Here is a 14,727-nt window from a genome sequence, read left to right as displayed (position 1 = left end):
TGAGTAAATCCTCAGTCCTTTAGTCAAGAGAAATAAAACTACTCCAGCCAGGTGCTGAGAGGAGCCAATGGGTACCTGGCCATCCCCCTGGTGGTGACCTGCCACTTCAGAGACTAAGAAGGTACCTGAGAAGTGCATGTCCCTCCTGTCACCACTAAGCCTAGATTAGCTTGTTCTGAATGTTTGGAGTTCTGAAAGCACATCCACCTTCCTCTCCTTTTCGATCAACCTCCCCCTCTCACAAGGCATTAAGGATTGAAGTTGTTGCATTACATTTTTCTATCTGGTTGTTATAGAAAATAGAACTTCAAAAGTTAAAAATCTCTCTTGTTCTGCTTACTGCCTGCATATTTTCACTCCCATTGAAAGTAAAAAACTACTTTTATATTTTAAGCTATCCTCAAAAAAGTCTATTTATTTTCACAGAGACGGATAGCTAAAGTCATTTTCACCTGAACTAGGCTAAATATTACATTTCAGTCCCTCAATCCACAAATATTAAAGAATTCCTTCTTGGTGGCATCAATGAGCCATGCCCTCAAGGACCTTAGAATCTAGAACTCATCACTACCACACACAACAGGAGGTACGTGGAGAACATTCGAGTCCCACTCACTGAGGGGTGAGGGTGGGGTCAGGTCCTGCCATCCATTTGATTAATTCCATGAAAGAAAACGTTGGGGTACTATGAAAAAGTAAAATATCCTGCACTTTTCAGGGGAGAACTGTTTGCTATTCCTCATAACACAGCAAAGCTCAGCAAAATCTATGTATGCATAAGAATAAAAACTGAGCTGCTTATTAAACATGTAAGTTAGCTTTCTAATTTGAATAGGCTCCCTACTGTTTTGCCCTATCATAAAAGCCATGGGAATCAATTTCCTAAAATTCCGACAGAAACTCTCTTATCAAAATTATTTAATAAAGACTAAAGGTACAGCACAGTAGCTAGTTAAGTATGCAGATTGCTACCTTTAATGGCAAAATGACATAGGATAGGACGGTCTTCATTCCCACGGCACAAAAGATAGAGGAGTCTCATTAAAGACCATACCTTCTATGCGCATTGAATGAGAACACGGCTCATGTGGGACTGGAGTTTCACAGGGAAGCCTTTTACTTTCTGCCAGACCCAAGGATTTGACAAAGCTCTGAGTTCTGTGGCATAGACAACAATCCCTTCTCCTCTGTGGTTTAGCTTTGGCCTGTGAAAGGCACCCCCAAATAAAAGATACATTGCCAAGACTTGAGATATTACTCTGAGTAAAATAAAGTTTTGAGCAAAATTGGGGCATGATCTCCCTTGTGTTTGTACAGGTTCACTCTGGCTGCTGGGCTGAAAGCCGCTATGCAAGTAAACTATGAGAGCAGTGCAGGTAAGACCCAGGCAAGAAGGCGGCAGGGGCGGTGGTTAGAGGGAGTCATATCCTGGGGAAGATTTAAAAAATGAGTTGATAGAATTTTTTAACACATTGAAAAGGGGTTGTTGTGAGAGGAAAATGAGTCATATCACTGCAAGATTTTTGGTCCAAGCAACTGGAAAGATGGGTTTGCCACCTCCTGGAATGAGGAAGACCGCAGTGAGACAGGACATGGGGCGAAGGAGTTATGAAATGCTCATAAACTCTGTTAGACATCCAGTTGGAAATGTGGAGTAGGCAGCTGGACATTTATATTTAAACTTTAGGGGAAAGGTCTCTGTTGGAGAGAGAAATTCAAGAATTATCAGTACATCACAAAAATTAGATTCAGCTAAGGACTCTTGATACCGAGGAGAATTTTCTTAGCATGAGACCGACAATTCTCAGCGTTGGTGAGGGAAGCGCTGCTTTGGCAGAGAGGAGCCTGTTCTCTCACCTCCCTCCAGGACCATCCACACAGTCTGCCCTAACTGTAGACCTCACACAGAGCGGGGACAGAGACAGGTAGCTGCTCCTCACCTGCAGAGCATGAAGGTCACTTTCCCATGGTGAAATGAGGGAAAGGGGAATAAAGAAAAGCTGGTCAAACACAGTCCAAAGCAGGTGTCTGGGAGAGCCCTTTGGTATGTCGGGTGTCCAGGGAATCTCATGTATTTTGGGGGCTCCTCTTTTCCCCTCCATTTTGCAGATACGTTATCTTTTGCAGATAACACCAACAATGGATCTATTCATCAATCTCATGAAGGTAAGAGAGGGGTGAGGGGCAACTAAGGCAAAACTCATTTTTGGCCAAATTTATCATGAGCCAAAAAGCATATAAATAAAGAGTTAGAATATTTGCCTTACCAACACTAATATCCTGTGGGAAGCAAAAAAGGCACCAGATGCTTAAGCTTTTTAGATGTTCTAAGTGGGTGACTAAAAAGAAGCAGTCTCTACAGAAAGAGTCTTGTAAACCCAAGCCTAAAAGTGAAGGTAAATATCAAACTAATGTTTCATATTTAAATCATGCTTATAGCTATGAAAAAAATCACTCATCTGCATTTAAGTCCTTCCAGCATTTATAGACTCTGTATTTTTGGAGATGAACATACAACATCATCTTCTGAGCGTACCACTTTTTTAAAAGCTTCCATTGTAATTTACCTACAATTCAGTTGGACAGCTCAACTCACCAGCCAGTTCTCTCTGAAGTGACAAATGGGCTGCCAGTTACTGACAGAAGAAGGAATGTAGCTGAGACAGGACAGAGAAGAAAAGAGCCCAGTGATTCAAGGAGAGCTCAGTACCAGTTTCTCAGCAATCAACTTAAAATAAGGACTTTTCCACATCTGTAAGGATAAAACTGCCCATTTATCCATTCCTAGATAGGGGTAGATTTCGTGAAAATAAAACAATTTTATAAAAGGCACCATGTGTGAAGTCCAAATCTTGTTTTAAATTTCTATCCAGCATTTGTTCTGCCAGGAACATTTCCAAAAAGGACCGTTTTTGCCGCAATTGCTGTGGCAACAAACACTTCCGCTGGAGCAGGCGGAACCTGTCAGGGTTCTCTCACTGGCTCCCAGGGCTTTCAAACTGTCTGTGTGGCTGCAATGCTCACGTGCAGGTCTACGTGACTTACCGCACCTTCCATTCACCCGGGTGTGGTCATCCAACTGGGATAAATATGCTGCGGTGAAAAAAACAAGAAGTCTATCTACCTTTCTCACTGTATAGTCACACCATAGTTACAAATTATGGTCCACACTAATCTTTACTTTCACAAGCCTGAGGTAAGTCAAATTAGTAACTTTACGAAGCACCTAGGTCAAACTGAGTTAGTATTACACAGACACAGAGAACAGACTGAGGCGTACCAGAGGGGAGAGGAGGGGGAACGGGTGACAAAGGGGAAGGGATTGAGAAGTACAGGTTTGTAGCAACACAACAGTCACAGAGATGAAAAGTACAGCATAGGGAATATGGTCAATAATATTGTAATAACTGTGTGTGGGGCAGGCGGGCCCTGGAAACATCAGAGGGACCACTTTGTAAAGTAGATGCTTGTCTAACCACTATGCCGCGCTCCTGAAACTAATACCAAAAAATAATTAATGTAAACTGTAACTGAAAAATACAATTTAATAAAGAACTACATAGCATGACTACATACTTGTAGGAAAATGCCAGGAAGCTTACAAAAGTTGATAAAATGCTCAGTTATTTTATCAGGTAGATTTTCTTCTCACCCCTAAGGAAGTCTTTACTCAAGTTTATATGAACAGACAGAGTTGCATTTTACTAAATCTTCTTCACTTCACTAACCTGTCAATTATTTTTGTTGTTGGGGGTCATGATTAGTAGAGAAACCTTTAAAAAGTCTTTGGCTTTGCTTTATTCTCAAACTGGATCTTGGGGAAGGAGAACCCCACAGAAGTGGACACAAGTGGCCGGGAAAGCAGCGGAGGTCCTGGGAGCACAAGGGCCCCAGGCCCCAGGGGAAGGGCAGGGGCAGCAGCCCGGGGATGTGTCCCTAGGGTCAGGACCGGACCTGGAACATGGTAGGTGTCCACCAATACCTGGCGAATTAATACTTGCATGCAAAATTTGCCCAAAACATTTTGGTCAGATTTCATGAACTTCCGAAGTATTTGGTAATATCAACAAATTTTGCATGAGTCTAGACGTATAAATTCAGGATAATATTGGCCTTTTCTTTGCATAAACGTGGGTATTCTCTTACAGCAACACTTTTCCAGGAAAAAAAGACTAGAGCGCCCTTTGCCCTCTTAAAACCAGGAAATGATATGGATAAAGCAAAACCCCCAATCTGCAGGAGACAGCTAAGGGAGGACAGATGGAATACCCGGGGGGGGCCAGGTGTGCCAACCTGCTTCATTTTCTTTTGCCACCTCATCTCATCTCAAAGCCTTTTCTGAGGCCCCTTTTTTATTCACCAAGGAACCTCTTCTGTCTGAAAACAGAAAAGTCACTCCTCTTAACTTCTGGTGTGAATCAGTTTCCCCTGAGGATCTTCCAGCAACTCTGGAATCTCCTGGGCTCCTGCCAGCCTCTCCCAGGAAACTGCCCTAAACTGAAACCTGAAAGCCCTCTGCCCCCCTGTCCTAAGAACACCCCTCAGACGGCATGGTCCACCCTCCCCTCATCCCTGCTCTGAACAGCAGCTCCCTCGGGAGAGCGGAAGCATCTGTCCCAACCTTCCCTCTGAAAGTTTCAGTGACAACGAACCTTGCACAGTTTCACCCAGTGAAATAAAACAATAAAGAACACATATGTCCTCTTCTGGTCCTCGAAAGAGAGACTTTTCTCCTTAGCTGTCAGATGCTGTCTTGCAAAATTTCTCAAGAACAAACATAATATAGAATACGACCTTTGAAAAACATTCTCCACTTAAACAGAAATTCACTTAAATCACATTTCAACCCATGGTTCCTATAGCTCACTTGATGCTACTTACACCTTTTTGTTACACAACATTCAGAAGAGAGGATGGCTATGAGTGCTCACATTTCTCTTATGATGCACCCAGCCCCCCAACAAATTAAACCCAAGTTCAAGTTAGCATGGTTATCTGTCTCAATGGTTCTCAGTATTAGCCACATTTTGATAATAACAATAAAAATTCTAAACCCAATCTAAGTTAACAAAACCTGATAAATGCCATGTAATTAGCAGATGAAGGATGAATCCTGTCAACATCAGACCAAATAGTTTGTCATTATATTGCCTGTCAAATTAAATCTTCTGATTTCAAACTCAAGCGCTATGTATGCTTTTATAAAATAATTGACTTTTTTTTTTTAATTTAAGACTATTCGTCTCCCTACCCAGAGTCCCTATACAAAATCTTGCCAAGCTGTTTAGTCATGCAAAAACAGTTAATTGCTTCAAGCCCCTGGGGTGGTTTTCAGCAGTATTTTCTTCTGAGATTTCAAAGAGAAAGATACATACCGGAGCACACCTTTGTGCCTGGTTGACGGTGGTGACAGGACGTCCTGAGTGGTGAGCTGCCTCGATCACCCTGATCCATCTGCCTTTGCCTATTAACCACCACGTTTACTGACGCGTGTGCAGACTACTGATCACACCTTTGTAACTAGAGGGAGTTCAATCCGGTTTAGGTATAACACAGCTCCCCCAACGGGCAACCAGTGGGTAGGAAGGAGAAGGAAAGAAAAAAACTAAAAAAGGGAGACACGAAAATCAGCAAATCAAAGGAAGCAAAAATGGGTAAAATATAGGACAGGATATATGAAAATGAAGAATTTAACTGAACCTTTTGCCAGTGCTTTGGTAATTCATTTGATTCAGACCCGCCAAATAACCCAGGGCACTACCCTTGCATGGAGCATGCTCCAGAAACAAGCAGACCTCCAGCTCCGTGCGCTTCAGGCAGCTGGGCTCTGCTAACTGCTCTTTCGTTCCTTAAGGATAGCATCTCCTAGTGTATATTAAATCATCTATTCAACAAGGTGATCTGGCTTTTACTGCAACATATTTAAAAGCAAGCTTTTGATTAGCGGTGGAAGAAAGAAAGGGAACTAGAAGGCATGACAAAGTTTTCAAGGGAAAGACAAAGGAAATAAAGGGCTAGCTTTGTTTGGTTTATTAAATTTCAAGGGCTTTGCCTGCCAGTTTGAAAAATGCATGATATCACCAGTGTGTTTATTAAAAGTGCTACTTTAAATTGCAGATTGAGCAAGTCTGAATTCCCCTTGGTAGCGGTAAGTTATTGACTAACAATTGTATGCAATTTTTAAATGAAAGGAGGGGAAAGAAATAGGGAAGTCTTGCAGGACTGCAGTTCTAAAGGCTGCTGCTAGTTTAAGTAAAACTCAAAATCTAAACGTATAGTAGTAAAATGTCCAGATTTACACAAATGCAACATTTTCAGGGTCACTTGCATTTTAGTTGTTAAAGTCTTTTCAAATGATGTGCAGATCAAAGACGAAAATAGCATAAATTTTGCTCAGTGCTTACTTGACAGTTTATTACTGGATTTAAGAAGGGGTGGGGAACCTGCCAGAGCAAATGGTTGCTTGCTAGCTAACTTGAAAAATGCACTTGTTTCAGCACAGAAATAACAAATCTGTTTCTGATTCCAGACATTATTTTCCAAATGCTGCCAAGAAAAGAATCTAAGGAATTCTTTTACATACACAACATACACGAGACAACTGGAAAGAGGCCTGTGACGGGCTCCAGGGTTCACAAAGAGGAAGGAGAGTTGAGTTTTTTAGTATGAACTCCCCTCTTGGGAGCAGAAGCACATGCCTGAGATAGTTCTGGGCTGTAATCTCAAACATAACTCTGCTATTATTAGACAACCTAAAGGCTTTCCTTTAACTCTGTAGCTTGTGAAACAGAAAAGGATGGAGACAGGACCCTACCATGCTGAGCATGCAGGCAGCTGGGCTACACCCGCTCCACACAATTCATCACTTTTCCAATCCATGAAACTACATTTCTAGATCTTGGACAACACACAAAGAGGGAAAGGGCAAGACTCTAGCCCAACACCAAGGCCAGGTTTAAATCTCAGGGGTCAATGCTGTCCAGGTAAAATCCAATATTAAATTCAGAAACTTAAGGTCCATGATAATCATAAAACATGCTACAATTATTCTTAGAACATAAAAGAATTTATTCATTAATCCTTTTGTAAGAGCAATGATTTTAAACTCAACTACACAGAGGTATTCTGTTTTATAATTTTTTAACTATGTCATGATCAAGCAATGACTCAAAAGGATGTAATTTAGCATGTGTCACTTCTGTTTTATTAATAAGGGGAAAACTGAGCAATAGAATCTACTTTGAAGAGAAGGATCACAGGAGAATTCTGAAAGACTGAGTCATCCAGTAGACTGAGCTATCTAATGCAACTGTTTAAATTTTTGGCTCACACTGAGTTGACCGCAGTGAACTGAATTCAATTTTGTTTTTGTTTTCCCCTTCTCAGCAGGATAAGAGTTCATGAGGGAAACTGGATTGTTTATAGGAAATAAAAAGGCAACAATTTCCCCCTGCCTGGATAGCTCAGTTGGTTAGAGCATCGTTCTGATATGCTACAATTGCAGGTTTGTCCCCAGTCAGAGCACATGCAAGAATCAACCAATGAACGCATAAATGGGTGGAACAACAAATTGATGACTCTCTCTCTTTCTCAAATCAATATAAAAAATTGGTGGTGGGAGGGGGTAAGCCAACATTTTCTATTTTTGCATGACTGACCATAGTGAGTGTATTTTCAACCCTGTACCTACACATATAAACTTGGCTTACACTTGTATTGCCATAAGTTTCAAATGCATCATCAAAGCGGCTATGTGAATAGTCAGTCTTACAGCTGCCCATTAAATACACCTGCTATTCTACTACTTCAGTCAGTGAGTTTACATATGACCCATTCCAGTGAGGCAAAGTGTTCCCTCCAAATCCATGTCCACCAGGAACCCCAGAATGTGACTTTATTTGGAAATACAGTCTTTGCAGATGTAATCACTTAACATGAGATCATACACTAGATTAGGGTGGGCCCTAAATCCAATGCTGTCCTTATAAGCAAACCAATGACACCCAACGGAGAGACACGCAGGGAAGAAAGCCATGTAAAGACAAAGCCAGAGATGTTGCCACAAGCCAAGAAACATCTGAGGCCACAAAAACTGGAAGAGCAAGGACAGCTTCTCCTCTAAAGACCTCAGAGGGAGCACGACCTGTCCAACACCGTGATTTTGGACTTCAGCCTCTAGAACTATGAAAGAAGAAATTACTGTGTTAAGCTACTCACTTTGTGGCAATTTGTTACAGCAGCTCTGGGAAACTAATACAGGTTTATCTGTTCACCAGTGCCAGCGGGCCAATGCTTTGCTTACTAGTCTACAAGATTACTAATGCAAATGAGGTTAAATGTTTCAGAATTTTTATAGCTGTTTGACACTGTGGTGATACCCCACAGCACATAATTTTATGTCTTACAATATATCTGTCTGTGCTGGATTAGAAACGAAAAGAAGAAAAGTCTTTAGTTGGACATGAACTACAAAGATAATTAGTATTTATGGCGACGAACTGATATACTGCAATTAAGAAATTCACATTCTGAATTGTCTCAAAGAAACTTAAATAGGTTCCATGCAGCTTTAGTGGCAAAAACATTTCATTCTCATCTTTTGAACAACGTAATCCATGAATGGTATGCGATATAGGCTTGGCAGTTTGCCGTTAAACATATTATTTGATGAGCCAGGAACCCACTTCCCAGACCATGTTGGAATACTGAGTACGCAGTGAAGGAACACACCGTGGCTCTGTTGACCACAGGGGCCTTGGCAGGACTTGAGAGAACATCTTCCCAGAGACCGGAGCGCGGACGCTGCTCAAACGAAATGAACTTGGGTGGAGTGGGCGTCTCTGGGCCACTTCCATGACCACAGTAGAGAGTGACGGTAACTATATGAGCTACTACTGACAAGAATGACAAAGATGACATCTCTCTTACAAGAAGGCATTTCTTTTTCTAGCACCAAACCAACCAAAAGCTGCGGAGACATTGCTTCAGAAAAAATTGCCTACACGGAGAAAAGAAAACCCTGCGTCCATGTGGGAGGCTTCCTGGAGTGTGTTCTTTGAACAGTTAAAAGAAATAACAGGAACATGATTCAAGCCAAAGGTAGGGCAACCATGTTTCCTTTAAAGTCCGTGCAAATCCCAAGCACAGACCCCAGAGCTCCTAGAACCCCAGCCGGCCACAGAAAACAGGCCAGGTAGTAAAGCCTCAAAACACCTCCCAGAGGGGAGCGGAGCGCAAACACGGTAAGGACACAAGGAGCCGTACAGCCCTTGCTGTACCTCATTCGCCGTTACTTATCGTGGGGCTTGCCTCATAGGCAGCACAAAGGGCAACCTAAAAATCACTACTGTAAATCAAGAGGCTATAAATCACAGGAAAAGAGCAAAATGTCAACTGTTTGTCCTGGCCGCTGGGAGATCAGAAGTGGGCTTTAAAAGGGATTGTGGATCCCCGATTAAAACACACACTTCAGCATAAAAGCGCTCAGTTGTCATCACATGCCATTCACTTGACTTTCTGAAATGTCCTAAGTTACCACGGAAACTAAGAGTCCATGAAATTGATAGACTCTTTAATAAAGTGAAATTGCTGTTATGGGAATGGGTGGAGACAAATATGTTGAAGCTGCAAAAGTCATACCCTGCAACTACTCCACACCTGCATTCAATTAAAAACCCTAAACCTCCAGCTATCCTTAGATCACAGTGATTTGCACCACACTGTGGAGACCGCACTAGGTTAGCACGCACCCCATCCAACAGCACTGGACCTTGGCTCATCGAGCTACCTTCTTCTGTGAGGCAACAACTTTTTTAAGAAACAGCAACATGAGAGCTCACCACTCATTTCATCTAAAATTAATTTTTGGAAATATTCAAGTCATTTCAGCCTCATGTGTTCCTTAGAATCCACTACATCCTAGATGATCTCTTCAGTAGAAATTAATTGAATTCTTAGGGAGGAAAAGATGGGATGTTCTTTTTTGTTCTTGCCCTCTCATTTCATCAGAGCTGAGCCAACTGTATAAACAAATATGTGGAGTTCAGCACGCTATTCAAGTCTTAGGCGGAGTCTAAGGTGTCAAACCAGGGCTGACACTGCAAAGGTTAAGACCAGAGACTCTGTCTAGTCCTCATGAACAGACTGAGGACAAAGAAGCAATCAACAAAGCAAGCCAGGACCACTTTTTTCCCCAAAATTGAAAAGCTGTCAAGAATTTCACATCAGCAGAATGACATACACTGAAAGAAATGAACAAAATAATCTATTTCAGTTCCAAGGAAATTCATTTTAACTCCCTCATTCCAGCAATCTCACAAACACACTCTCAAATGCCTAAATTAATTACATTATGACAAAAGTTGGAAGAAAAACCGAGTTGAAGAAAAAATAACTGCCTAAAACGAAAAAAGACTCCACGTGGAAATTACTACGTGTATTCATATATTCACCACCTTCGAGTACTTGAGAAGTACTATAACCCATACACACCTAGAACAGGAACTGTGTCCATAGCAAAACTGATTTCATCCCTCAGTTCACACATTAAAGCTTATAGCAAGAGAACGGTTCCTCCTGGTCCTTCCCATGAGCAACCCATCACACAATAACTTCTCTAACAGGACTCACACTACCGCTGCACACTATTCCTACTTTTATTAAGTTCCCTTTAACTCTAAACTTTTAACTACTTTTGCCTATGACAAAACACAGAGGGAACACATCCAAAGGGAGAACTATCCTTTCCATCAAAAAGAAAATTCCATCTCCCCAGCAGGAGGTCTTTCTTCCTGTTTGCAACAAAAAAAGAACAATGACTTTTTCACTTTCATACTTGACAAAACTCCCTCAAACTTTGATTTTAATAGAACTAGCCATGTGATTTAGACTCTGATGCAAAATGGCCATTTTTTGTCACTAGAACTTCACCACCCAAGCGGACCCAAAGCCCCCTCACCTTTCAGACAGAACATGCTGAAGCAGGCCCATGGAGGGGCTGGTGCTCTGCCGCCGACGCAGCCCGTAGTGCTAGGCACAGCTGTCTCCCAGCCCACCTCCCCGGCGCGCACTGCCAGAGAGCGGGGCAGCCGGCCAGGCCTGCGATTACAGGAAGCCACTGCCCAATCCCAGCTTTCGGGGCTGAGCTGCTGACACCTCCCTATCTCTCACGGGGTGTTTCACACCACAGGATCAGCCAGGATCAGCTTGGAAAGTGAGGGGCGCAGGGGTGAGCCGTCACTGTTCACAGAGTCCTGTGGAGAACAGTGCAAGGGCAAGTCCATTTGTCTGTCTAGCTATCAGCATTTTCCACTGCAGCAGATGGAACAGCTCATGTGATCAACAACACTCACACCCACACCCACACCCACAAAATCACTGGATTCAGTTGAACTGTTTGCTATTAATTATGACTATTCTTTGACTTCATTATTCCTTTGCTACTCACATTGTAACTTTTTTCCTTGGTTATGGGACAACTCTCATACTGGCACATAACTAGCACTAAACATCAAGAGACTAAACTCTGCGCACAGCTGTCTGGGGCTCCATAAGTGGGTGAATGTGTGCGAAGTGCTCATAGCAATGCGGACACAGAGTAAGCGTTGACAATCGTTACTATTATTACTACTGTTACTGAACTTGAGCATTAGGATAAAAATGTGAAGCATGTTAACCTTACTTCTATGGCCCTGCCAGTTTTCAGATGAGGGAACAAAAATACACATCCTTCAGTTGGCACTAGAGCGCGTGAATTTCTCACTCTACTGCAGCCACAAGCAGATCATGACATTTCTCCTCCTCCCCTGGAAAGCTAAATTCACTCTGGCAAGTTAAGGGCTACTTTACTTATAAACTCTTTAACAAGGTTAAAAAGCAAAAAAAGAAAATTTTTTGCAGATTTGAAGAGAAAGAGTCTCCAATTGTGGCCACAGGAGCACCCTGCTCGGAAGTGCAGTCGGACAGCGAATGGCCCCACAGCCCTGGGCCTCTGGAGTCTCCTGGTCACAGGAAGTGGCCATTGTTCCCAGGGCCCCTTGCTGTGAGCAGATCTTCCTTTTGACTCCACAGGATGCAGGAAACTGACTCACAGAACCCATCTATCTGTCTGTCTGTGTCCTGGGGGGCTGGCTGCAGCCCTTGCCACATAGTATGGATGTTCTTTCTCTGTGTTTGGATTTCAACATACAGTGCAGCAGACCCTCGCTGGTGTCTGCTCCTCATCTCCCAGTTTCCCCAGCAGTGCTCTGTACATTTCTTATCACGAGAAAATCATTGTCCTACTTGCTGTGATCACAAAGAAATACCAGAGACCTCTAGCCAGCAGGTCACTGAGATGAAAAAAAAAACCAACAAAACACCTTATGTGTGGAATGAATATAAGTGATACTAACTCTTAGAAAAGAACTGGAAGGAAACTTATAGCTCATCTCATTTGGTAGACTGGTTCAGAGATGAGACAATTTGCCCAACCAGCGAGTGGCTGCATCAAGACCAAAGATGAACTCAGCCTTTTCCATCTCCCCACGTGACCCTTCCGCGGACGGCTGGAGTCATACCTTGTGCATTCCTGTCTTGGGTGGTCTTCCATGCAATGTTATGAACTGCAAAGGTATTCCTGAAAGTATTCTTATGCATTAAGTATAACTTTTGAAATTGTACACACAGAGAGAAACTTCAACTTGGAAAGTTAAGATTTCTGAACACAGGTTAGTACGCAAGGTTTGGTGGTTGTATGCTTCTCTCTGTTTACTCACAGTTGAACCTTTTCATGTAGAGACAACTTTAGATGCTGGAGAGAACACCGAGCTGGGAAGTGAAGAGAAAGTGACTGCAGCTGTATCCGTAGAATTACGTAGCTGGCCTCACGACCTGTAAATGTGGGAACTGAGTATGGGGGCTAAATGAACTCTCAGACTCTTTCCCTCCAGCTGACTCCATTAACTTTTTGCTTTGACACATATAGATGTACATATTAATGATATATATAACCATTTTGTTAGGTGCATTATTATATCAGGAAAAAAGACAATCCTTGCCTTCTCACAGCTTAGTGCAAGAGGTAGGTGGGTGAATATACAATGTAATAACATATAATAGAAAGCACAAAATTAATTATGATCAACAATAGCTTTTTGCCTGTTACCACCTAATTAAGCTGCTCTTCCTAACTAGGGGAACATCTGTAATTTAATATAATAGGTTGTATAGTTCCCCCCAAATCCATGTCTACCCCAAACCTCAGGATGTGACCTTATTCGGCAACAGGGTCTTTGCAGATGCACTTAAGGCAGATCAAAGTGAGGTGGCCCTGGATCAGGGGAGTGGTCAGGAAAATGAGATGTCCTTACACAAGACAGAAAAGGACACAGAGAGAGAAGGCCGTGTGGAGATGGACACGAAGACTACATGCAGTTCTGTGGCTGCAAAGTGAGGAACCCCTGGGTCCATGGGAAGCAGCGAGAGGCCAGGAAGGGTTCTCCCCCAGGGCCTTGGGAGCGAGCATAGCCCTGCCGACACCTTGATTCAGACTTCCGGCCTCCTGAACTGTGGGAGAGTAATGTGTTGTTGTTTAAGCTGCCCCAGTTGTGGGAATTTGTTACAGCAGCCCAAGGAAACTAATACATTTAGCAAGGTAACAATTATAGGAAAGGGAGCATGATTTTTTTCTTTTTAAACCAACTTCAAATCAGGCTTAAAACCTGTATTTTCCCTACTGCTATACTTACTCTGGCTAAATTTTCAATGGGAAAAAAAATCTTCCCAGAACACTCATTAAAAAAAAACACATATCATCTTCTAGTAAGTTAGTGAAACTATATAGGTATCACCATCTGAAAGGTTCACAGCATTAAACTCAGGCAATTAGAAATAGAATAGGTTTTTACTAATATCAAATATAAGATTATCATTTTTTAAAATCCCTCATTTGTACTATCAAACAAGTGTGAAGAAATAAACCCTGAAAAAGGCACACTATAATAAATTTTTTCAAACTAGAAAAAAATTATCCATTAAAATTATTATTATCTGCCACCATTGATCATTGCTACTGAGTTTGAAAAACAACAAAAAAAACCTAGGAAGCCTGGGAGCACGCCCAGGATGATGAACGCTCCCAGAACACACACCCCCATGGACAGGACCAAGGTCCTGTCTTTGCCAACCATGACCTTAGAGCAGCAACCACTTTCTCCCTTGTAGGATTACAACACCCAGCACCATGTGAAAACTGAACTTATTATCTCAGCCAGAGGGAGTGGTAGCCACACAACTAGCCAGAAGTTTTTAGACACTAAGTCCTCCAAACCACCCCAGTGCTGTGTGAGACTTACGTACTGAGAAATTTGGGGGGGGGGGGGGGGTTCAATAAAATTGTGGGAATGTGGGTAAATTAGGAATTAATTTGCATAATGCATAGAATTAGTGAGTCTAGGGAGCTCAAAAGTCTACTTTGTTCCTGGCAAACCACAAAAGAAAACTACACAAAGAAAATACGAAAACTATAGTTTCTCTGCACACATCCTGATTCTTACCACCAAAGTAAGGCAAAGATGGAAAGACCCTTCTCCATATCAGGCAAGAATATGTTTCACATTAAGGAGGAAAGTATTCCACCAGGCACGGCCTCCTTGCAAAGTCAGAGGAGACTGAAGGCATATTCCCAATCACCACTTTCCATTTTCCCTGTACTGACTGCAGGAGACTGACGGTGCCAAACCCCCACCC

At 42.4% G+C, this 14,727-nt stretch overlaps 1 protein-coding gene across 3 annotated transcripts in view; it reads right to left on the bottom strand.

Annotated features, from left to right (window-relative positions):
• NHSL1 (NHS like 1) overlaps positions 1-14,727 on the bottom strand; it is a 123,419-nt gene that overhangs the window by 86,859 nt on the left and 21,833 nt on the right. Inside the window, exon 2 of one of the 3 annotated variants that reach the window (XM_053664853.1) lies at positions 3,046-3,093. The exons of the other annotated variants lie outside the window; for them this stretch is intronic. Coding sequence (XP_053520828.1) covers positions 3,046-3,093 — 48 coding nt within the window. The remainder of the gene's footprint in view (positions 1-3,045; positions 3,094-14,727) is intronic. 3 annotated transcript variants of the gene reach the window in all.

The sequence above is a fragment of the Artibeus jamaicensis genome, unplaced genomic scaffold, assembly GCF_021234435.1.
Source record: "Artibeus jamaicensis isolate MK-2021 breed Jamaican fruit bat unplaced genomic scaffold, CSHL_Jam_final contig_387, whole genome shotgun sequence".
NCBI classification, from domain to species: domain Eukaryota; kingdom Metazoa; phylum Chordata; class Mammalia; order Chiroptera; family Phyllostomidae; genus Artibeus; species Artibeus jamaicensis.
Note: the sequence above shows the minus strand (reverse complement) of the source record. Positions and strands in the feature narration are given on the sequence as shown.